This window comes from Perognathus longimembris, chromosome 28 (assembly GCF_023159225.1).
Source record: "Perognathus longimembris pacificus isolate PPM17 chromosome 28, ASM2315922v1, whole genome shotgun sequence".
In the NCBI taxonomy this organism is placed as follows: Eukaryota; Metazoa; Chordata; class Mammalia; order Rodentia; family Heteromyidae; genus Perognathus; species Perognathus longimembris.
In genome coordinates this window covers 85820474-85845119 of record NC_063188.1, presented here as the reverse complement: position 1 = coordinate 85845119, position 24646 = coordinate 85820474, and the positions used below count along the sequence as shown (strand labels likewise).

Below are 24646 nucleotides of genomic sequence, written 5' to 3'. Positions count from 1 at the left end.
GTGAAAAAGCTCAGGGTCAATGCCTAGGCCAGGCTCTAGGATTGGCACATGTGTGTGCGTGCACGCTCACTCGCACGCGCGCACACACACTCACATACACACTCTAAAAGAAACAAAACAAGTATGAAACTATTCTTCAAACACAGGACAATATAATATGCAAAGAATAAGGGCTCTGGAGTCAGAGACATGCACTCCAATTCTCACTCAGCCACATTTAACCTCTTTGAATTTCAGTTTCCCAGCATAAAGAATTATTTTATGAGGCACTGATGAGAAAATGACAAAATAACAAGGAAAACACTTATTGTTGATTCACCTTTACAGAAAACCCAAATACCTCCCCCCAATCTATTTTTCTTCTATAGCTTTATGGACTATGCATTTTATCAACAACCATTATGACATAAGATGTTTTAGCTGTTAGTGAGTTATTTCAGCAATGGATGAAATGATGATGTGATGTTAATTATGCATCATCCCTTAACTCACATGGTGATAAATTCTCAGACTTGGCATAATGATTATCTATAACAAGGCAAAGAAAAAACATATGTAATTGGAAATATGGGGGGCTGGGAATATGGCCTAGTGGTAAAGTGCTCACCTCGTATACATGAAACCCTAGGTTCGATTCCTCAGTGGCACATATATAGAAAAGGCTGGAAGTGGTGCTGTGGCTCAAGTGGTAGAGTGCTAGCCTTGAGCAAAAAGAAGCCAAAGACAGTGCTCAGGCCCCAAGTTCAAGCCCCAGGACAGGCAAAAAACAAAACAAAACAAACAAAAGGTTGGAAAACTAATAAATCATTGACTTGGAAAAATTTAAAAATCTATAAAAAATTGGCAATATGGGAATCTCTTATTCAGAATGTAACACCTGGAACAAGGTATTCTCAGTTGGCAATACTGACATGGGCTAGGTAATTCTTTGGTGTGGGAACTGTCCTATGCATCCCCCTTATCTTCTACCTACTAGATACCAATAGCATCTCCCACACTTCTCCAAGTTAATGACAACCAAAAATATCTCTACACATCGCCAAATGTCCCTTGAAGGGTAAAATGGCCTGAGGATCAAAAACCACTGATCTAGAATAAAATAGTTAAGAAAATGAAAACAATTAGATGTGGCAAAAAATAAAATTTATAGGCAACATGATATAAGCAATCTAGATTGCATAAAAATAGAATTTTGTACCAAATCCTTCTCAATTAAAACTATCAGCTTCCTCAGTATATAGCTTTTTAAAGATTTTTAAAAGTTAGCCAGGCATGGTGATATGCAACTGCAATCCTACTTGGGAGACTGAGGCAAGATGATCTTGAGTTCAAAGGCAACGTAGGCCACAAAGTAAGACTTCATCTTAAAAAATGGTTAATTTTTTATACGACATTCTTTTTATCACTACCAGAAAAATCCTGTCCAACTATATTTTGGGTAGTTATAGGAACTGCGTGTGTTGCATATTCATTCTTGAACTTGAAAAGTAGATCAAGGGCTGTTCTACCTTACCCTTACATTTTATGACAAAACTCAAAGAAGTTACAAAGCACAGCCAATTTAGATAGATATCTCATCTTGAGTTTCAAAATATAAATGCAATACACTATCATCCTTTCACACTTAGGCTAATTTAATGTGAAATCTAACTGCTTAGAAAATGAATGCACAGAAGCTAACATGTTTTCAAGTGAGAACAATTTATGCTCTCAGATATAGCAGGACCCTGAAAGTGTATTTTATGTCACTTTCTTAATATGTGACAGGTATAATTGGCTCCATTTTCCAGAACTTATAAACTACTTACTCATTTTTTCTCTTTAGTACTGGGGATGGAATCAAGTGCTTTGTGCATGTTAAACAAGTACCTGGCCACTGAGCTACAATCCCAGCCCTTTCTTTCTTCACTTTTAAGGCTATAAACATAATAGAGAAACTCTCTCAGCATGATTGTATAAGGTGAGGATGACGACCAGGTTCCCCCAAAAGAAACCAAGTTCTTGCAAAATATATTAGCCAGAGTAAGAACAGAGGAAAATGTATTTTGAAAAAATGGATGGCCTAGTGGCAAAGTGCTTGCCTCGTATACATGAAGCCCTGTGTTCGATTCCTCAGCACCACATATATAGAAAAAAGCCGGAAGTGGAGCTGTGGCTCAAGAGGTAGAGTACTAGCCTTGAGCAAAAAGAAGCCAGGGACAGTGCTCAGGCCCTGAGTCCACGCCTCAGGACTGGCAACAAAAACAAAACAAATAAAACAAACAAAAAATGGATTCATTTTATCTGGAAATTTCTATCAATTAAAATTTTTGATTTTCATCTAAACAGTTGCTCTGATGTTTCTCCATGACTGCAGGGAGTACTGAACAAACCGAGGGACAGGGCTACAGTCCTCTAAAGCAGATGTTTGGAGGAGTCTTACACACATCGGAAAGTACACAATGGCCTTGTAGTACAAAAGCAGGGAGGTCACCGCAGGTGCTAGTAAAAGAAGTACAAGCACCTAAAAGCAGGGAGGAAAGGGCTTTATAAAGTCTGTACACATGCACATAGAAAGATTAGCAGAGTTCTGTGATTTGCAAAAAAATGATCTGTGCCTGTATGTTAGTGGTATAAGTTACAGGAAGTAAAGAAATAATGAAGACAAAAAAAACAATAAAAAAATATTGAGGGTGGCCAGACACTGGCCTGGACACTGCCTGGAACTGTAATGTGAGTTTAAAAGATGGGAAGACTGCCCAAGAGCTCAAAACTAGTCACCACAAGAATGCAGTTCTCAAAACAAGTATTCCAAATCTATCTGTCTTAAAAGACCATGGGTCTTTAGAATTCACACAAGGTAGCAGAACCATAGCAACTGGAATTTACAAAGATACATCTGATACACTGGTTTCCAAGGTGTATTATATGAGGACTGCTTAAGTGATATTCCGAAAAGTTCAATAAGAACAGACATATTTTCAGTAAAGGAGCAAAATATTTGAAAGATCAACTTATACTCTTAGTTAATATCAACATATCTAGATCTAAAAGCTTAACAACAGAGTTTCTCAAGATTAAATGCATTAGAAAAATTGGGTACTAGTTATATCTACGCAGAATTTTTATTTAAAAAAAATCAGACATTTATCACTTATGTTTTCCTTTACTTGAATACCTTACCATGGTCATTTGCTACACAAACATATCTTTAATTTATCCATTTCCATATTTTTCATTTAAGTCCTACATAAAGAAAAAAAAGCTAAAATTCAAGACTTTCTTTAAAAATTACTGTAAAGGACTGAGGCCATGGTTTAAATGGTAGAGTGTTGCCTAACAAGCACGAGGCCCTAAGTTCAATCCCCAGTATTGCAAAGAAAAAGAAGTTATGATGAAATGAAGTAGAAAATATGAAGTGCTCCCCTCCTAGGCAGGACTCTTAGGAGTTGCCTTGCTGTCTTAAGTTCATAAAGGGGACTCTGAAACATCTCGTAAAAATACTGAGAACAAGGTATTTTCAAAATCTTATAAACCATGAAAAATATACCTAAAGAGAATAGAACACAAGTGTTAAACATACTTATCTGTGGTTGTCAAGAATAACTGTTGTTGTTTTTTTAACTGATACTTTAGGCAAAGCGATTCAAAACCAAATGCAATTAAAAATCCCACATTTTCCTATTGCATTCAATTATAAGGCCAGATCTGTCTCTGGCAAACTGTGTAGAGAAAGTGTTATGACAGTCAGCCAGGAAGAATAGCTACTTGTCAACTCTTAGCATTAAAAGTGAACACCATGACACATGGCTTGTTAGGCATATGCTATTTGTCAGCCTGGTCCATCTTCCCCAGAAACCAAGTGGTTCCTGTGTAACAAAGGTTAAAGCACTGAAGTTCAAATTTTCAGACTTGCTGTGTCTTGGCAGAGGAGGTCAATAAATAAAAATTGCTAACATATTAATAAAATGCACATCTAAGAAACAATCACCAAGGGCTGGGGATATAGCCTAGTGGCAAGAGTGCCTGCCTCGGATACACGAGGCCCTAGGTTCGATTCCCCAGCACCACATATACAGAAAACGGCCAGAAGCGGCGCTGTGGCTCAAGTGGCAGAGTGCTAGCCTTGAGCGGGAAGAAGCCAGGGACAGTGCTCAGGCCCTGAGTCCAAGGCCCAGGACTGGCCAAAAAAAAAAAAAAAAGAAAAAGAAACAATCACCTTTTGTGTGTGCCAGTCCTAGGGCTTAAACTCAGGGGTTGGGTGCTCTCCCTGCCTTTTTTTAGTCAAAGTTAGTGCTCTACCACTTGAACCATAGCTCCATTTTTGGCTTTTTCTGGGGGTTTTGGTAGTTAATTGGTGATAAGAATTCACAAACTTTCCTGCCTAGGCTGGATTTGAATTGTGATCCTTACACTCAACCTCTTAAGTATAGGACTACAGGCATGAGCCAACAGCACAAATAATCATCTCTTAAATCCTTGTAGAACCCAGTTTAGTCTAATCTACCAACAATTCTGGCATGAACTAGTTCAGTAACTGGTTTTGCTACTCTGGTCTTGTTACCTTTCAGAAGCATCTAATGATGTCAGTGTATGTTTATTTTTCATTGTGTTTTTTTTTTTTTTTTGGTTTTTTGCTTTTTTTTGAGATGAAGTCTATGTTGCCTAGGCTGTTCTCCAACATGTGGGCTCAAGTGATCCTCTGGCCTCAGCCTTTTAAGTAAGCTTAGGCTATAAGCACATTCTATAGCACTTAGCTTGTAAGGGCTTCTTGGTGCTATTAGCATAAAGTCTAAATTGTTGGAAGACATTTAGCAAAACCCTGCAGGATCGAACTCATCCTGCTTACATCTACAGTCCTTCCCTCTAACCTCCTGTTATACTAAACTCCTTTTAGATCCACACCTTTGCATTAATAGATACTTTCACTGGCTAGGACCTAGAATTAATCCCACTTCCCTTCCCTCTGGCTAATTCTTACCTTCAACTGGTACTTCCTCAGGGGTACCCTTCCTGACATCTGAAGTAGCCCACATCCCTCTGTTATGTGAACCCATAGCACTCTGAAGGGCTTTCTGAGAACTCAAGCCCAACACCCAGTTGTATTTAGAAAATACCTGTTGGATGAATGAGAAGCAGAGGAAGGACATCCTGAAAAAAAAACAGTGATGCCAGATTGCCACTCCTCAAGCTCAGGGAACTTGACCTATTCCCACCCAGCACACTGGTAATTCTGTGCAAAAATCTATCACATAGCTCTGTGCTAGGCTGTTGTATGGAAAGAGAGGAACAGCTCTGGTAGTATATCTGTAATATGTGATATCAAGTGAAACATGTAACACAGGCTTACTTTAATAAACGAATTGCATGGCTGAAGCCATCACCTTCCACTTGCACCCCTTGATGTGGAATCTCCAGATTCGACAACTACAAAGAGAAAAACACAATAATACCAGACCATTAAGTTTACACAAGAAATTATTTTTTTCTATGTGCCATTGTCTTGATTTTCATTACATCTGTTCTAAAACCAGTAATTTCCCAAAGTTATTATCAGTTATTAACATTATCTCTGTCATTAATTTTCCAGGAAGCTACATTGAGTCTACTGAAACTCAAAGCATCCGGAATCTCTAAATATCTCCACAGGTGGCAAATCTTCAAAATTCAGAAGATTCACCTAATTTTATCAGTGAGCAAAATGCAATGCAGAATCAACTCTAGTGGTTTCCAGAGGAAGTATCTGAAAAATAAGGTGTATTGTCGGATAATTGTTGGCTCAAAACAAGGTTGAACTCATAGTCATATCTCTTTTCTGATCATAAACAGTATTTTTAAGTTTATAACTGCTGAAATACATTTTTGCATTTAACAAGTTATTTCCTTTATGAGGTAAATGATTATCCAGGGAGAACTTTTTGCAATTGGAGAACTCAGAAAGTGAGTTAAGATGAAAGTTGAATAATACTTGAAATACTTCCCATGAAACTACAAGTAATTAAAGAATAGCAAAAAGTCATCTGATCTTTTGAAGATATTCTTGTCTTGGCAGGTCTTCGATTACAGGTATCTATACATACCTTGTTCCAAAAAGGAAACTCTGTATTTGAATGAATCCTTCTCTGTGGTCTGGGGAGGACAGAGGTTTGGAAAACTAGCTGCTAACCAAATATGCAGCAGGGGTTCAAATTCAAAAGGAAGTAAAGGGTAGGATGGCTGAAAAAATGCTGCCTCTACTCTATCAATCAGACAGATAAAAATCCATGGTAAGCTGGATCTAGTTATTCACATCTTAGTGTAAATTATTGTAAGCAGAGAATGTGCTGGCTTTCATTTCTGCCAGGAGTAGAATATATAGGTAATTGTTTTTGCCCATTGTGGGACTTGAACTCAGGGCCTGGGTGTTGTCCCTGTCCCTGAGCTCTTTTGCTCAAGGCTAGTACTCTAACACTTTGAGCCACAGCTCAAAGTTTTCTGGTGATTAATTAAAGATAAGTCTCACGAACTTTCCTGCCTGGGCTAGATTTGAACCACGATCTTCAAATCTCAGCCTCCTGAGTAGCTAAATTACAGGCATGGGCCACCAGTGCTCGGCTTATAGCAAGTCTTTAAGAATGTGACTGAGCTCAAATACTGGAGAATGTTCTCACATGTCATAGGTATGCAACAGTGTGGGACTACAGAGAAGATATGTTGACAGTTGAAATAGAGAAAGGACAATTATATTTCACTGTCTCAGCACCACGTATCATTCTTCTCCACTATAAAGGTAATAACCGAATGACACTCAAAACAATGCAAATGACAAGATGAAAGAATCAAAAAACACAGTAAGTAGAAAGGAAACAGATACTCCCTGATCCTTTTAAGGAGCTTTAGCACTGATCTCACTCATAGTTCTAGGAGATGGGTATATCAAGGATATGAGCACCTATTTTAGTTGTCTATTTCTGGGCTTGGGTTTCTCTACTACTATTCTTCACAATTTCACACCTTATCTTCTACATATCTTATCTATGCCTACTTATCTATGCCTACATATTCCAGTACCTTCTAAAGCCTGGGTCAATAAATAACACATGATTCATGGGCTGAATCTGACCCACTTTCTGCTTTATTTTGTACAATAAAGTTTTACTGGGACACAGCAATGCTTATTTGTTTAAATGCAACTTTGGCTGGTTCGCACTACAACTGAAGACTTGAGCATTGTAACATAGACCATATGATCCACAAATCCTAAAATGTTTCCTGTTTGACCCTTTACAGTAAAGGCTTGCCAACTCACTGGAAGACATGAAGGCTGTTTTCAACAAGTCTTCTCAAGGCCATTTTCATCAGCCCAACTGAGAAAGTTCACCTTCCCATTTTCACTTCCCTCCTTCATTGATTACCACGATCTGAGGATCATGGTTCAAAAGCAGCCTGGGCAGGCAAGTCCATGAGACTCTTATCTCCAATTAGCCACCAAAAGCCAGGAAGGAAGTAGCACTGCAGAGCAATGTGGTAGAGCATTTGCCTTGAGTGAAAAAGCTCAGAGACAGCTCCTAGACCCTGAGTTCAAGCCCCATGACCAACCAAAAAACAAAACACCGAAACCCTTGGAACTAAAGGGAAATAATTTAGTTCTAATATATCACTATTGAAAGGTTACCAATCTTTGGCTAAAATTAAAGGCCATTATCTTCCTTTTCCTCTATGTTTGAGGATCATGCTGGACCATCTTGCTTGAAAGACATTGATTTTGCATTTGTCTATTGCATCTTCCATATGACAAAAATAAGTTTGTGTTTTAATATGCCTTTCTGACTTAGTTCTCAGAGAGGCCAGTTTTATTAGTGCTTGAGCAATATGCATGGCTTCACCAACTCAAAAAAGAGCTACCCCTTTATCAACTAACCATCTCATTTAGGCTTAAACAATATTCTTACTAAAAGAGAAAAGAATGTTAATTCTTAAACTTTGTCCACTTTTTTACAGAAGAATTTAATTCATATAGACAGAAGGCCAGAAGATAGAACCAGGGATGAAATGATTTAAGTCATGTTTTACATATATACCATTAGATGCTGATTACAGCCCCACCCTTCCCCAAATGAATAGGTTCTCCTAGTAGAACCTGTTTAACTTGAGCAACACCTGCTAAAATGACTCTCATTTACAGTAGCCAGAAGTGTTCTAAAAGTTACCTCTAACCGAAGTCCTACAAATGGCATGTTTGTATCACACATAGCGACAAAGTGAGCTAGAACTTTATTGAAGGCACACGTTTCTCCTGGTCGTTTGGTTTTCTTGGATTCCACTGGACATGAATCATCAGACAACTACAAAACAAGCAACAAACACAAGTAGGTAAAACAAAAAGTATGTATGATACAAATCAGTAAGGCAGTTTAACTACTGTAATAAAGCTCAAGGTTAACTGAAACAAAGGTGGCCCTTTTGCCACAAATACTTCTTGAGCAAAGAACTAGCTAAAACACTTGTAATTTCATTGTAAATATTGTATGTTTAACAAATTCTCTTGTGGAAAATAATATGTAATTATCAACTAAAATGGAAGGATTTGCCAGGTATGGCGGTGCACACCTGTAATCACAACATTTAGGAGGCTGAGGTAAGAAGATCTAGAGTTCAAAGCTAGCAGGGGCTACATAGCATTATCTTGTCTCAAAAATCCAAGGGTTGGGGCTGGGTATATAGCCTAGTGGCAAGAGTGCCTGCCTCGGATACACGAGGCCCTAGGTTCGATTCCCCAGCACCACGTATACAGAAAATGGCCAGAAGCGGCGCTGTGGCTCAAGTGGCAGAGTGCTAGCCTTGAGCGGGAAGAAGCCAGGGACAGTGCTCAGGCCCTGAGTCTAAGGCCCAGGACTGGCAAAAAAAAAAAAAAAAAAAAAAAAAAAAAAATCCAAGGGTTGGATTCTAGATACTTGCACACAGTGAAACCAAGAGGATACTCTTAAGAGAGAAACACAAAGGCACAATGCCTATATGCTTCTTCATGTTAACATAAAATTATATATGTGTGTATATATGTATATATATGTGTGTATTATATATATATATATAAAACAGAACAAACTCCAAGATATAAAAAAGTGACCTCTCTTGTTTTTCTTTTAATTTTTTTTTTTGGCCAGTCCTGGGGCTTGGACTCTGGGCCTGAGCACTGTCCTTGGCTTCTTTTTGCTCAAGGCTAGCACTCTGCCACTTGAACCACAGCGCTGCTTCTGGCCATTTTCTGTATATGTGGTGCTGGGGAATCGAACCCAGGGCCTCATGTATATGAGGCAGGCACTCTTGCCACTAGGCCATATCCCCAGCCCTTTCTTTTAATTTTTTATATTTTAAATTTTTGATGAGTCTGTCTTCTTTTCCTCATGTGCATTCAAGTGTTATCTTCAGGAGGGTTGGGGGAAGAGTACAGAATCCAAGGGAAAAAAGGTGAAAAAGTGCAGCAGTAGAGCTCACTGGACACTGGTGAAAAGTAGATTATACAACTTGTAGAGATGGGAGGGAGGGACTGGGAGAGAATAGGGAACAGAAGACATTGTATGATAGGAAGTATACTCATTACCTGACTCATGTAATTGTAATCACTCTGTACAACACCTCTCTAATAACAATAAATTAAGAGAAAAAAATCCAATGGTAGCGGATGTAGCTCTGTATAGCACTTGCCTAGCATAAGCAATTTAAAAAAATAGAAAAAGAAAAAGAAAAGTAATCAAGCAAGCAGCATTATCAAGAAAAGGCAGGGGCTGGGAATATGGCCTAGTGGCAAGAGTGCTTGCCTAGTATACATGAAGCCATGGGTTTGATTCCTCAGCACTACATATACAGAAAAGGCTAGAAGTGGCACTGTGGCTCAAGTGGTAAAGCGCTAGCCTTGAGCAAAAAGAAGCCAAGGACAGTGCTCAGGCCCTGAGTTCAAGCTCCAGGACCAGCAAAAAAAGAAAGAAAGAAAGACAGACAGACAGAAAGAAAGACAGAAAGAAAGAAAGAAAGAAAGAAAGAAAGAAAGGAAGGAAGGAAGGAAGGAAGGAAGGAAGGAAGGAAGGAAGGAAGGAAGGAAAGGCAGACAAGTGTTACTTAAGCTTCATTAGTGCTCTATCACTTTAAACCCCTATCTAAAGCAGAGTGCAGTGACTCAAGTCTACAATCCTAGTTACTTGGGAGGCAAACATTAGAGGATCACAATTTAAGGTGCAAAAAGAAGTTCATAAGACTCATTCTCAACCAATGTCTGGACACAGTGGTACATGCCTGTTGTCTCCGCCATACAAGGGGAAACACAATGGCTGGGCAGAGAAGTGCATGCTTATCATCCCCAGCAACACAGAAAAGCATAAGCAATACTAGCCAGAACATACAGTGAGATCCCACTTCAAAAATAAATAAGGAAAGGGGGGAGGATAGCTGGAAGCATAGCACAAGTGATAGAATGCCTATTTAGCAAGTGTAAGGCCCTGATTTTCATCTGTAGTACTTCTAGAAAAAGAAAACAAAACCAAAAGCCTACCCAATTCTTTCCCATATTAAAAATACAATTTCTGTGCTCATTCCCATAGGTGATCATACCTTGCGCTTGGTACCAGTTTTGGCTGGTTTCCCGGGTTTTGTACACAAAACCACGTCCTGGACATTTTCCTTGAACTGCTGCAGGAGCAGTGCCATAACAGGCCCATCTTCACGATCTGGAGTACTCACAGACATGAAGTAGTACTTGTATGACAGTTGTGTAGGTTCATTTGGAACCTCTAGCAGCTCCACGACCTAAAAAGACCCAAATCAGAAAAGAATCTCAGAGAATTAAGAAGCACCAAATATTCTCCTCCTTATATTAAGTAGTGCTTAGAATTATAAATCTAGTGCACTTCTTTTTTTAGAAAATCATGATATCAAAAAAGTGGGGTTGGAGGTTAATTAATTAATTAATTAATGAGGAAAAGTATCAGATACTGAGTTCCAGTCCCAGTTTCACACAAAAGCAGCATTCTTGGCGGGGGTGGGGGGTGGGGGGTGGGGGGTGATACATTCAGTTCTGGGTTTATGGGATGGTGCCCCAAGCTCTAACTGGGCCCAAGCATGTAACTGAAATAAATGGGACTTGTTCTTTTTGGAGAAGGAAAGGCATTTCGTGTTTACCTCAAAATCTAAGAAAAGTCTGCTGGTGACAAAAACTAATGACATTAGAAAAGGTTTCTAACAGATAAACTGTTTCCTGTTTATCTTCCTAACTCCCTTTCTGCTCTTTTCCATTCTTTCTTCAAGAAATTATAGCAGTGCTAATATACTTCTAGAAGTGGAAGAATCAAAAAGAACAATGGAGCTAGGCAACAATGACTCACACCTGAAATCCTAGCTACTCAAGAGGTTGAGTGGAAGGATCATGGTTTGAAGTCAGCCTTGGCAGAAAAAATGTTTTGAGACTCTATCTCCAAAATAACCAGTTAAAATTGGGCTGGAAGCATGACTTAAATGGTAGAGTGCCAGCTAAGCAAGCATGAAGCCATGAGTTCAATACCACCACTCAACAACAGAAAAGGAAAATAGACATTTGACCAATGAAGATATATCAACTCAGCTTGTGGGAGGCTGAAACAGAAAGATCTCAAGTTCAAAGCCAACAGGAGCAGCACAGAAAGCTGCAGGCCAGCTTAGGCTGCACAACAAGACCTAGTCTCAAAAAAGCAAGCAAGAAAGCAAGCAAACAAACAACAAGACCCTAAACAAGTATCAAATCATAGGGCTGAGTTCAATGTTCGTCTAGAATGCTCAAGGGCTGGGTTCAAACCCCAGCACCACACCCTAAAAAGATTTCAACATGGTCAATTATTATGGCACTGTAAATTAGTAAAACATGATTAAATACCACTGTATACCTATCAAAATAGCTTTAAAAATTACAACATCAATTACTGGCAAGAATGAGAAGCAATATGAACTATCAAGATATATATTGCTGATCAGGGTACAAGATGGTATAGTCACTTTGGGACTCAGGGCCTGAGCACTGTCCCTGGCTTCTTTTTGCTCAAGGCTAGAACTCTAGCTATTAAGCCGCAGCACCACTTGTGGCTTTTTCTATATATGTGGTGCTGGGGAATCGAATCCAGGGCTTCATGTATACGAGGCAAGCACTCTTGTCACTAGGCCATATTCCCAGCCCAGTATAGCCTCTTTGGAAACCAGTTTTGACAATTACTTATAAAGAACAACATATAAGGTGGGTGCCAATGGCTCATGCATGTAATACTAGCTACTCAGGAGGCTGAGATCTGAAGACTGCATTTCAAAGCCAGCCTGAGCAGTAAAGTTCATGTGACTCTTATCTCCAATTAACTATTAAAAACCTGAAAGTGGAGCTATGACTGAAGAGGCAGAGTGCCAGCTTTGAACAAAAAGGCTATCAAACAGCTCCCGGCCCTGAGTTAAAGCCCTACTAACTGCCACAAAAGAAAAAAAAGAGGGAGAACAACACATATTTGAAACAACCCACCATTCCTCCCTTGTACTCATCCAAAGCAATTGATAAATTATGTTTATACCTCCACAAAAACGCATGCAAATGTTTCTGGTAGCTTTATCACAACTACCCCAAATAAAAACCACCTAAATGTCCTTCAGTTGGTGCCTAAACTGGCTCATCTACACCATGGAATACTAAGTGTTGTAACAAAAGAACTATTATATCTACTATAGCATGGATAAACATCAAGGACATTATAAGAGTCTCATGGACTTTTCTGCCTAGGCTGGCTTTGAACCACAGCCTTCAGATATCAGCCTCCTGAGTGGCTAGGATTACAGGAGTAAGCCACCATCACCTAGCCCAGGAAGTTGACTGTTATAATGGAGTAACTTGAGGGAATTTTGGGAGTGAATTCTGGTTAGCCTGTGGCTCAGACCTGTAATCCTAGCTACTCCAAAGGTATTCAATTTAAATCAGAAACTAGGCTTCACTATAGGAATAGAGATTTTAGGGTGAGGGATGGAGGCTATCTCCTATTCCCCAAGCGAGACATGACTGTCCTCTTTCCCTCATCCTTACCACCTAGCTTGAAAATTGCTATACGAAGGTCAAATGTTCAATCAAAAATTAAATCACTTTAAGACACTAACAGAATCACTAAACAGATCCACCCCAGTCATCCTTTTGTATACTTACGATGTAGTATTGTGGAAGACGGGTAAGTTTAATAAATAGCTTGTTTTTAGAAAGTTTTCCAATAGGATGAGTTGAGTAATTGGAAAGTTGCAATGTTTCAGTGCTTATTGTGGGTAAATGTTTTATAGATTGTTTACAACGCTGTTTTCCAAGCCAAAACCTAAATTTAAAACAGATAATCCATATCATATAGTCATATATTTTTGTTACTGATTTATAAACACAATCAAGGGTACTGAAATTCAACTAATTGTAATTTAAATGAACTAGTAAATACACACATGACTATATCAGTGAATCATTTCTCCCCAGTTTTATACTGGATTTTTAGTTCTAGTTGACTTTAAAAAGTGTAAAATGGGTATAGTAGTGCATAACCTGTAATGCCATTTAACAGAAAGGCAAAGATTAGGAGGATTGTAGTTAGAGGACAGCCCTATCTCAACAAGTAAACTGGGTATAGTGGTTGTCCTATAATCCTAGCCATGCAAAACTACATAGTTAAGATCCTGAGTTCAAAATCCCAGGGGAAAAAAACAAAGAATAAAAAACAAGCTTAATCTGAATGTGAGTGATTTTGATTATTTGTAAAACAAAATTAACTCTAAGACTGGTTTAGTTTATGAAAGGGAATGGTATATTTCCTATCTTTCAAAGACAATACAAGTTAATCTTGCCATCCTTTGTAAAATGTCTAATGTGGCCAGGCACTGGTAGTACATACCTATAATCCTAGCTACTTAGAAAGTGGAGATTACAGTTCAAAGCCAGCCTAGGCAGGAAAGTCTCTGAGGCTCTTATCTTCAATTAACTCCCCCCAAAATCCAAAGTAGAGCATGGGTCAAGTAGCAGAGCACTAGCCTCTAGCTGAAAAAGCTCAGGGACAGCACCCAGGCCCTGAGCTCAAGCCCAGAACCATCAATTAAAAAAAAAAACTCCAAATATTACCAGGCATTGTGGTTCATATCTGTAATCCTAACTACTTAGGGAGGGTCTTGATTTGAGGCTAGTCTGACCAAAAAGTTGGTGAGATCCCATCTGAACCAATAAAAGCTGGCCATGGTGGTAGGTACCTGTTATCCTAGCTTCATGGGTAGCATAAATAGAAGCATCAAAGTTCAGGTTGGCCTTGGCATAAGTACCAGACCCTATTCAAGAAATAAAGTATGGGCTGGGAATATGGCCTAGTGGTAAAGTGCTCACCTCATATACATGAAGCCCTGGGTTCAGTTCCCCAGCACCACATACACAGAAAACGGCCAGAAGTGGCGCTGTGGCTCAAGTGGCAGAGTGCTAGCCTTGAGCAAAAAGAAGCCAGGAACAGTGCTCAGGCCCCTGAGTTCAAGCCCCAGGACAGGTAAAAAATAACTAAAGTAAAAAGGGTTGTGGGCCTTTACCATGGCCCACATGGTAAAGCATCTATGTAGCAAATACAAGACACTAAGTTCAAACCAAAATAGTAAATAAAAAAAACACACATAAAAGCCTCTGGATACATGGGCTAGTCTTTTCAAAGTATACATGGAATAGCTATATCACAATGGAGTTTTTGTTTTGTTATGATTTTGTGGAATAAAAAATCAGTGTAAATAATTTCCCTTTAAAAAAAGTAATTTTTAGCCAGGTGCTGGTTGCTCAGCCTGAAATCCTACCTACTGAGGGGGCTGAGATCTGAGTTTGAAGCCAGCCAAGACAAGAAAATCTATGAAACTCTTATCTACACTAAATATCAAAAAACATGAAAATGAAGCTATGGCTCAAGTGGTAGAGTGCTAGCATTGAGCAAAAAAGTTCAGGAACAGCACACAGACCTAAGTTCAAGAACCAGGACTTGTACAAGGAAAGAAAAAGTGATTTTCTATATTCTACATTAATTGCTATGTATACTTTTAGTGAAAATGGCTTTTGTCATTTTTCCCTGTATTATATTTGTTCTGATTTTATTTATGTACATGTAATATTATAGGCATTGATTAATAATAATAAAGTTCGTGCTTATATTTTGTATGTTTTTTTTCTTTCTTCTAGAATTTATTTATTTTGCCAGTCCTGGGCCTTGGACTCAGGGCCTGAGCACTGTCCCTGGCTTCTTTTTGCTCAAGGCTAGCACTCTGCCACTTGACCCACAGCGCCACTTCTGGCCTTTTCTATATATGTGGTGCTGAGGAATCAAACCCAGGGTTTCATGTATACAAGGCAAGCACTCTTGCCACTACGCTATATTCCCAGCCCTAGAATTTATTTTTTTGTATAACATAAAATATCACATGAATAGAAGCTCATTATCACTAGTCAGTAAGGAAATACAAATCAAAATCACAGTGAGCTGGGTGCTGATGGCTTATGCCTATTATCTTAAGCTACTCAGAAGGCTGAGATCTGAGGGTTGTAGTTCAAAAACAGCATGGCCAGACAAGTGCAAGAGACTTTTCTTCCCAATTAAGCAGTAAAAAGCAAGAAGTTAAGGTGTAGCTCAAGTAGAAGAGTGCTAGCCTTGAGTGGAAAAGTCACCTAAAGTCTCCTCTTAGATCATGAGGCTCTGAGTTCCAGTACCAATACTGGCAAAATGAAATAAAATCATAAATGTACTTTACGCCTCAGCAAGTCTACTGCCAGGTAGCAACTTAAGAGAAATGTGAGTATATAAGGTCCTATGTAGACTTCCATGTGAATATCTATAGAATATCATTCACAATAAGCAAAAAATGAAAACAATTCAATTACTCAACTGATAAATACATAAAACATTATATGTCCATCATTGGAACATTATTCTGCCACAATGATAAAGTATTTATACAGGTTCGAACATGAATTTTGAAAATATGCTAAGTGGGAACTGGAGACACAGCTCAATTGACAAAGCACCAGCCATGAGACACGGATCTCCAGGGCTAGCACAAGAAAAAGAAAAGGGGGCTGGGGATATGGCCTAGTGGCAAGAGAGCTTGCCTCGTATACATGAGGCCCTGGGTTTGATTCCCCAGCACCACATATACAGAAAATGGCCAGAAGTGGCGCTGTGGCTCAAGTGGCAGAGTGCTAGCCTTGAGAAAAAGGAAGCCAGGGACAGTGCTCAGGCCCTGAGTCCAAGGCCCAGGACTGGCCAAAAAACAGATTAAAAAAGAAAAGAAAAGAAAAAGAAAAGGTATGTGAATGAAGCCATTCACAAATGGATGTATGTCTTAAGTTTCCATTTACATAAAAATGTCCAGAATAGCCAAATGTACAGAAAGAAAAAGTAGATTTGTAGAGCTGCTGAGGGCTGGGAATGGAGACTGACTATGTATGGGCATGTCTTCAGTGTGGCAAAATCTTCTACAACTGCATTGTGGTGATTATTGCAAAACTTTGTAAATTTACTACAAATTATATGTTTAAAATAGACAGATTGTATGTATGATATCTAAATTATACATCAAAAAGTTGTTTAAACAAAAGTAATGAAAGATTAGTGATAAACTGGCATCTACCAGATATCCCTTGAGAGGCATTATTATAAGTAACAAATATGGGTTGAAGTAAAGCTGTATATTTGATAACTAATTTAGCAAATTTATCAAGGCTTTGAGGATTTGGCTTGCTGGGTTTAAGTTGTATTTCTGCGAACTAAAACTAAAAGATAAGTTAGGCAAGAAGTGAATTATTAAAACTTATTCAGTCAAAATTTTAAAAACTGCTGAAGCAGGAAAAAACTCAGAAATTGTTCTGGATTAAAGACTACGGTTTATTTTACATACAGGAAAACCAAACAGCCACTCATTTCCCCAGAAGTTCATATATTATATACTGGCATTAAAATTCATGACCTGTTAATGAAAATATTACCTAATTACATTGAATTTGAACCTTCAAATACTTATGAAACCAGAGTTAGCAAAAGAAAAAGAGGGGCTAGAAGAACACAGAAATGACAGATGCTACTGGCAAGTATTTTTTTGAGGGGAGGTGGTGCTAATTTGGGGGCTTTAACCCAGGGCCTTGAGCTCTCAAGTGGTTTTTAAGATCAAGGCTGGTATACTACAACTTGAACCACACCTCCATTTCTGGCTTTTTTGGGGTGGTTAACTGGAGATATGTGTCTCACAGACTTTCTTGCCTTGGGCTAGCTTCAAACCATGATCTTTAGAGCTCAGTCTCCTGAGTAGCTAGGATTATAGGTGCAAGCCATCATCACCAGGTTGCTGGCTTTTTTTTGTTGTTTTTATTTTATTTTTGTCTTTCAGTCATTGACTTTCTTTTCCATTTGCCCATTTTGGTTTTAAACTCTTGAATTTTATTTTTATTCCTTGGAATTTTTTTTTCTATTTTTTCTTTTATTTTGCCAGTACTGGGGCTTGAACTCAGGACCTCATACTCTCATTCTGCTTTTCGCTCAGTTGCTACTGTAACACTTGACATACCTCTACTTCTGGCTTTTTCTTGCTTAAAGAGTAAGAGTCGATTGTGGCCTAGTGGTAAAGTGCTCGGCTCATATACATGAAGCCCTGGGTTTGATTCCTCAGCACCACATATATAGAAAAAGCCGGAAGTGTTGCTGTGGCTCAAGTGGTAGAGTGCCAGCCTTGAGCAAAAAGAAGCCAGGGACAGTGCTCAGGCCCTGAGTCCAAGGCCCAGGATGGGCAACAAAAACAAAAAAACAAATAAAGAGGTAAGAGTCTCTCAGATTTGTCTACCCAGGCTGGTTTTGAACCACAATCTTCAGATTACAGCCTTCTGAGCAGCTAGGATTAAAAGCATGAGACACTGGTGTCTGACTTGGAATTTTTTTTATTCATTTTTAAAAACAGTATATTAGAGTTGCCATAACTGTGCCTTTGGAACAACAGTGGTAAAGAAATTTTCTCTAGCTTGATTTTCAATTTTATTCAGTATGAGGCCTTCAATGGATTTTGAGACTAATTGAATGATGGTGCTAAAGCATCAGAAATGATTACTGTGACAGTGCCAGCTGTTGAAATTTATACTATGAAGATTATGCAGGATAAGGACAAATAAGACTGTATTACAGAGAACTCCAGATATAAAAACTTTATTGTGTAATTGATTTGTAAAATGCTTGGACAGGATAAACTGTGGCCAGGAATAAAAGCTGAGTGTCATGTCCTTCATGCCTACATTTGAGCTGCAGGAGAATTTGATATGAGGCACTGCCATCTTGACTCTATTCCAACAGAATTTAAGAGACTAAAGGTACGAAAAGATACTCAAGTTTCATGTCATTAATCTTAAGGACAGTAACTCTCAAGAGCAATGATGAAGAAGAAACTATATCCTGTCAAGACAGGCTTCCATTTTTAGCATTGAGCTAAATAAATAAGCTTACTTCAGTTGCTGGATCCAAGGAATAATCCGTTTCATGTCATCATTCACAGATTTCTCCATATCATCCAGTGTGGCCTGGTCTAAATAAAGCACTCCATTAAGTTAATTACTTATATGAGAAACAGATTTTTCATCTACTTAGCCTAAAACCTAAAAGAAAATGACTATTTTAGGCACAAAACCATGTAATTCAAGTCAGAGAAAAACTAAATGTACCATTAGTTATAAATAAGCATGTTTTTTCCTCTTTTTAACATCTCAAGAGTCATAGGTAACAACTAATAGCAAATGCAAATTAGCAAATAGCAAATTCTAATTAGTATTTTCAACTTGTAACTATGTAGAGCTCATGATTTATTATTAGACTCAAAACCTTAAAATTATTTTTAAAAATCTCACTGAGCCAAGTACCAATGATTTAGATCTGTAATCCTAGCTACTAGGGAGGCTGAGATGTGAGGATCCTGGCTCATAGCCAGCCTGGGTGGGAAAGGCTGTAAGACGCCTATCTCCAATTAACCACCAAAAAAAGACAGATGTAGAGTCATGGCTCAAATGACAGAACACTAGCCTTGAGTGAAAAAGCTTAAGCAAGCCATGCCCTGGTGGCTCACACCTGGAATCCTAGCTACTCAAGAGGCTAAGATCTGAGGATTGAGGTTCAAAGCCAGCTGGGGCAGGAAAGCCCATGAGACTGTTATCTCAAATTAGTCACAGAAAAAGCAAAAAAGCAGGAAGTAGGGATGTGGCTCAAGTAGTAGAGTGAGTACTACTCTTGAGCGAATGGAGCCCCAGGGACAGTGCCTAGGGGCAGAGTTCAAGCCCCAGGACGGGAGTGGGGGGAAAAAGCTAAGGCATAGTGTCCAGGCCCAGAGTTCAAACCCCATGACCAGCACACAAATAAAAAATTCCACTGAAATGTTTATTTACCAAACATATCATCTCAAGTATAAGAGCTGTTGGCTGGAAATTGGCTTACTAAATATGCCACATTGATTTCTTTTTCCCCAATCCTGGGGCTTTAACGCAGAGCCAGGGCTCTGTCCCTGAGTCTCTTTGTGCTCAAGGCTAGCACTCTACCACCTGAGCCACAACATCACTTCCAGCCTTTTTGAGTAGTTTATTGGAGATAGGAATCTCATGGACTTTCCTGCCTGGGCCGGCTTTGAACCACAATCCTCTGATCTCCTCTGACCCTCCTGAATAGCTAGTATTACAGGCATGATCCCCTAGTGCCGCCCAGCCCACAGTAAAATTTTAATGACATTAGATAAGAATAAATAAAAGCACTGAACTAAAAAAAGATACTCAACCAACAGGAAAAGAATATAGAAAAAATTAGAAAATTAAACTACAAAAAGACGATTGCAATATAATCAATATAATGAATTACCTCCCCCCCCCCGCCCCCGCCCAGCTCTGCCTCATCTTGCAAATTCTTACACTGAAGTCCTAATCTCCAATATGGTAAGTGCAAAGGGGTCTTTGTGAGGTAATTAAATATAGAAGAGGTAATGAAGATAGGGCCATGTGGTAGGCTTAGAACACTTATAAGAAGAAACAAGGGAGGAGGTAACACTGTTCAGTAAGAAATGTACTCATTACCTGACTTCATGTAACTATAACCCCTCGGTACATCATCTTTACAATAGATTTTAAGTTAAAAAAGAACACTTGGGGCTAGGAATGTGGCTTAGTGATAGAGTGCTTGCCTAGCATGCACGAAGCCCTGGGTTTGATTCCTCAGCACCACATAAACAGAAAAGGCCGGAAGTGGCACTGTGGCTTAAGAGGTAGAGTGCTAGCCTTGAGTGAAAAGAAGCCAGGGTGCTCAGGCACTGAGTCCAAGCCCCAGGACTGGCCCAAAAAAAACAACAACACACTTATAAGAAGGGATGTGTCCTGTGTGTCTGTGTGAAAAAGAGAGCCCTTCTTGCGAAAACAACCAGAAAAGGCAACTGAGGGAAGTCCTCAGCAGAAACCAACCACACTGTCGCCATGATTGTAGCCTCCAGAACTGTGAGAAAATAAAAATTTTTTTGTTGGCCCCAGGGCTTGAACTCAGGGTCTGGAAGCTGTTCCTGAGCTTTTTCGCTCAAGGCTAGTACTTTACTACTTTGAGCCATAGCACTACTTCCGGTTTTCTGGTGGTTAATTGGACATTCTTTCCTAGGCTGGCTTCTAAGCATGATCCTCAGATCTCAGCCTCCTAAGTAGCTAGGATTACAGGCGTGAGCCGCTGGTGCCCAGCTAAATTTTATTTTAATTTTATAAAATAAATTTATTTTTACTTTTTAAAAATAGTAGCCTGACCTAAAACAAACACATATCCACAGAGATTTTTCTCCTGTTTCTCTTTTTCTTTTTTTATTATCTTAAATAGTTGTACAAAGGTATTTCAATTGCTCATGTTTCTCCCATTTTTATATGTTTGGGGTTTTTATTTATGAGTATGTACTATATAAATGATCAGGAAAACAATTAAAGGACAAGCTTTAGGAAGCAGGGCCACAGTGGGATCAGAGCTGGCCTCCTGGCTCAGGTAAGCAGGATAGAGGCCCCCCCCAGCTAGCTGGCTTCTCACTATTTCTCCCCCAAGACTACTTAGGGGGAGAGCCTTTGTCACTGCTTCAGCCTGGAGTAACCCTCCAAATTTCACCTATGTGAAAAACATGAATGAGCACATCTTCATCCACATTGGCCAGACTAATGTTCAGATTGCAAAACCTGCAATATGCTATTCATTAAGAGAGATGACTCCTTCAACACCTTCTTAGGAGTGAGGGATGCCCAGGGCAGTGTTTATAGATTTGGAGCCCACAATCATTGATGGAGTTTGTACTGTCATCTACCACTAGCTCTTCCACACTGAGAAGCTCATCATAGCAAGGAAGAAGCTACCAATAACTATATGCCAGTGAACACTACATCACTGGCAAACTCATTCACCTTGTCTAGAGACTAAAATTGCAAGCTGTCTGGGCAGTGTGCACAGATCTTCAGGATTTGCTGGTTTTCCATAGTTTTTAATGAGGGTAACTCAGGGTTCACCTCCCCGCCGATGGGACATCTTTCTGCTGATTACAGCAAGACGTTCATGTTGGAATTCTCCATTTACCCAGCCCCTTCCAGGTTTCCATGCATCGCTGTCATTGAGCTTTATGACTCCATCCTCATCATCCCCACCAATCTAGAGTACATGATGGTAGACAATGAGGTCATTTACAATATCTGTAGTAAATACCAATATTGAATACCCAACCTATACTAAGCTAACCACATTAGCCAAATTGTGTCTTTGATTACCCTCTCTCTGATTAGGTGAAGATATGAATGTTGATTAGAGAGTATTCCAGACCAAACTGGTACCTATTCCTAAGTCCACTTTCCTCTGGCGACCTATGTCCTCATCATCTCTGCTGAGAAAGTCTCCTATGAGCAGAGCTCACCAGTGCTAGCTTTGAGTCAGCCGGCCAGATGGTAAAATATGACCCTCACCATAGTAAATATATGATTTGTGGCCTATTTTACCATGGTGACATGGTCCCTCAACATGCCGATGCTGTCATAGCTACCATCAAGACCAGTCATACCATCTAGTTTATGGATTGTTATACTCCTCATTGGCATTAATTACCAGCCTCCAACAACAGTACCTGGTAGAGGTCTGGCCAATACAGTAAGCTGTGTGCATCCTGAGGCATACCATACTTGTTGCTGGGCTCTGGCTCACATACACAAGTATGACATGATGTATGTATGACAAGTGTATCATTGTCAATGGTATGTGGGTGAAGGGATTGAAGGAGATTTGCCTGAGGCTTGGAAGGGCCTAGCCACCCTACAGAAGTATTCTTAGCAGCAGACAGTGTCCAGGGAGAGGACATGGATGAAGAATCTTTGCTAGTCTAATACAAGTTTACACTTTTCCTGAGAATGTCATGTGGAACTTTTATAACCCTGAACTGTCAATAAAGGTGGCGTTTACATTTTAAATGAAAAAGAAGGAAGACAGTAAAGGAGGAGGAAAAGGAAGAAAGGAATTTTAAAGAATAATCACCATGTTGATTTAAAACCAGTTAAAAGAATTCGCTTTGCACAACTACTTAATAACAAAAATTTAAAAACTCATAAATGGGTCGGTCACTCATTTGTCATTTAGCCATCACAAATGTGATGTGACTCAAGTTATGAACCCAGTTTTCCATGAGGAGCTCACATAAAAATCACCTTCAGAGCTATATAACCAGAAAGTCCTTTACTTTCATCAATCTAGCTTGCCTAATATTAATTTCAAATAGCAAATATGCTAATATAGTCAAGAACACTGTTCCAGCAATTTAAAAAAAAAAAACACTAAGTTCCTACTATTTCATCAGAACACTACATTGACAGAACAAGCTACAAATCAAACTTTAATTTCAGCCAGGTGCCAGTGGCTCCTGCTTGTAATCCTAGCTACTCAGGAGGCTAAGATCTGAGGATCACAGTTCAAAACCAGCTGGGCAGAAGGTCCGTGAGATTCTTATCTCCAATTAACCACCAGAAAACTGAAAGTGGCGCTGTGGCTCAAGTGGTAGAGCTGTAGAGTGCTAGCCTTGAGCTGAAGAGCTCAGGAACAACAGCCAGGCCCATAATTCAAGCTCCATGACCGACAAAACAAACAACAACAAAAAAAAAACCCAACTTTAATTTCTACTTTAAGCCAGAGAAAAATACTTTTCTCTATGATTCTATACCCCCAAATCATCATAGATATTTATACTGTCATAAACGCTTTCTCCAGCCATCAATGAAATTAGCATCCTTTGTCATTTCCATGTCACTTAACTATTAGTGATTTAATGGAAAATGAACTATTAGACAGAAAAATTAATCAGCTAACACCATTATTACTTTACACAGTATGAATATACTTTATAACAGCAGTTTCACATCTGGTATTAAAAACAATCCAAGCCATGTGCTGGTGGCTCACACCTGTAATCCTAGCTACTCAAGAGGCTGAAATCTGAGGATCAAGGTTCAAAGCCAACCTGGGTAGAAAAATCCATGGGACTCTATCTCCAATAAACTACTCAGAAAAAGCTGAAATATCACTGTGGCTCAAGTGGTAGAGTGTTAGCCTTGAGCCTGAGACACTCAGAGACACTGCCCAGGCCCTGAGTTCAAGCCTCAGGACCTGCCAAAATAAGAATCCAAAATAGAGTAAAATAGGGCTGCAAGAAACAGATGTCCATTAATTATTTCTTTCATATCTACTTTTAACACTAGATATACCATCCTTTCTAATACCTAATGGCAAAAAAATATTTTGTTTTGCTAAACGTATTTTTCTTACATTGAATGATGATGTTGTTTGGTAACTTACCAAGTCCATAAAGCATAAATTGGAACATTCCAGAATGCAAATCTACAAAAATGTGTAGACACTCCGAATTACCACAGGGCTCCAGGATGGGAACAACAATAGCTGGCAGTGCAGTCTCTATGGAAGCTGAACAGTTAAAAATCAAAAATTATTTTTCTATCTGAAAATTATCCACTATCTACATATATTTCTCAATGAATGGAAACAACTATTGGAAGAGCCTGAATGGTAGAGGAAAAACATGAATTTTGCAAAATTTGGCAAAAAATAATGAATTAATGGTAACTCAAAAGGAACAATGTAATTTAAAATTAATTTTTAAAGACTCATCTCAAATACTACAGAAAAAAATTCCCTCAAGTAGGATTAAAATAGCTAATGGAAAGTCAATCTTATCAGTTAATTGAGTTCTAAATTTATTATCATTCAGTGGTTGTTTTAAGTTCATTTTCAGGGATTTTCTTCTTGATACTAGTTGTCTGGTAAATAGAATAAGTTTCATTTATAGCCTAAACACTTTCAACTTCATTCTTCATTTCATTTTTTAAATGTCCTTCCCCCACCCCCAGGGCAATTTGGGCCAGATGTTTCAAGAAACACTTTTAAAAACTAATAAGCATTATTGATTCCATAGAGGAAAAAAATGTCTAAATCATTTGTGTACCTCATTTTCAAGACATAGATGAAATAAGACTATAGCTAGTTGCTAAACAAACCAACAATACTAACACTATAATTGATCTAGAAAGTCACAGTATTTTTATCATGCTCAATTAAGTCTTGCCTGAATCCCAAAA

General features: G+C 38.9%; 1 protein-coding gene across 3 annotated transcripts in view; it reads right to left on the bottom strand.

The window, feature by feature from the left end:
* Med14 (mediator complex subunit 14) overlaps positions 1–24646 on the bottom strand; it is an 85839-nt gene that overhangs the window by 31871 nt on the left and 29322 nt on the right. For all 3 annotated transcript variants that reach the window (XM_048335608.1, XM_048335610.1, XM_048335609.1), the window contains 6 exons: positions 23850–23975; positions 18480–18558; positions 13154–13313; positions 10564–10758; positions 8169–8303; positions 5330–5406 (listed from right to left, as the gene is read on the bottom strand). In XM_048335608.1, coding sequence (XP_048191565.1) covers positions 5330–5406; positions 8169–8303; positions 10564–10758; positions 13154–13313; positions 18480–18558; positions 23850–23975 — 772 coding nt within the window. The remainder of the gene's footprint in view (positions 1–5329; positions 5407–8168; positions 8304–10563; positions 10759–13153; positions 13314–18479; positions 18559–23849; positions 23976–24646) is intronic.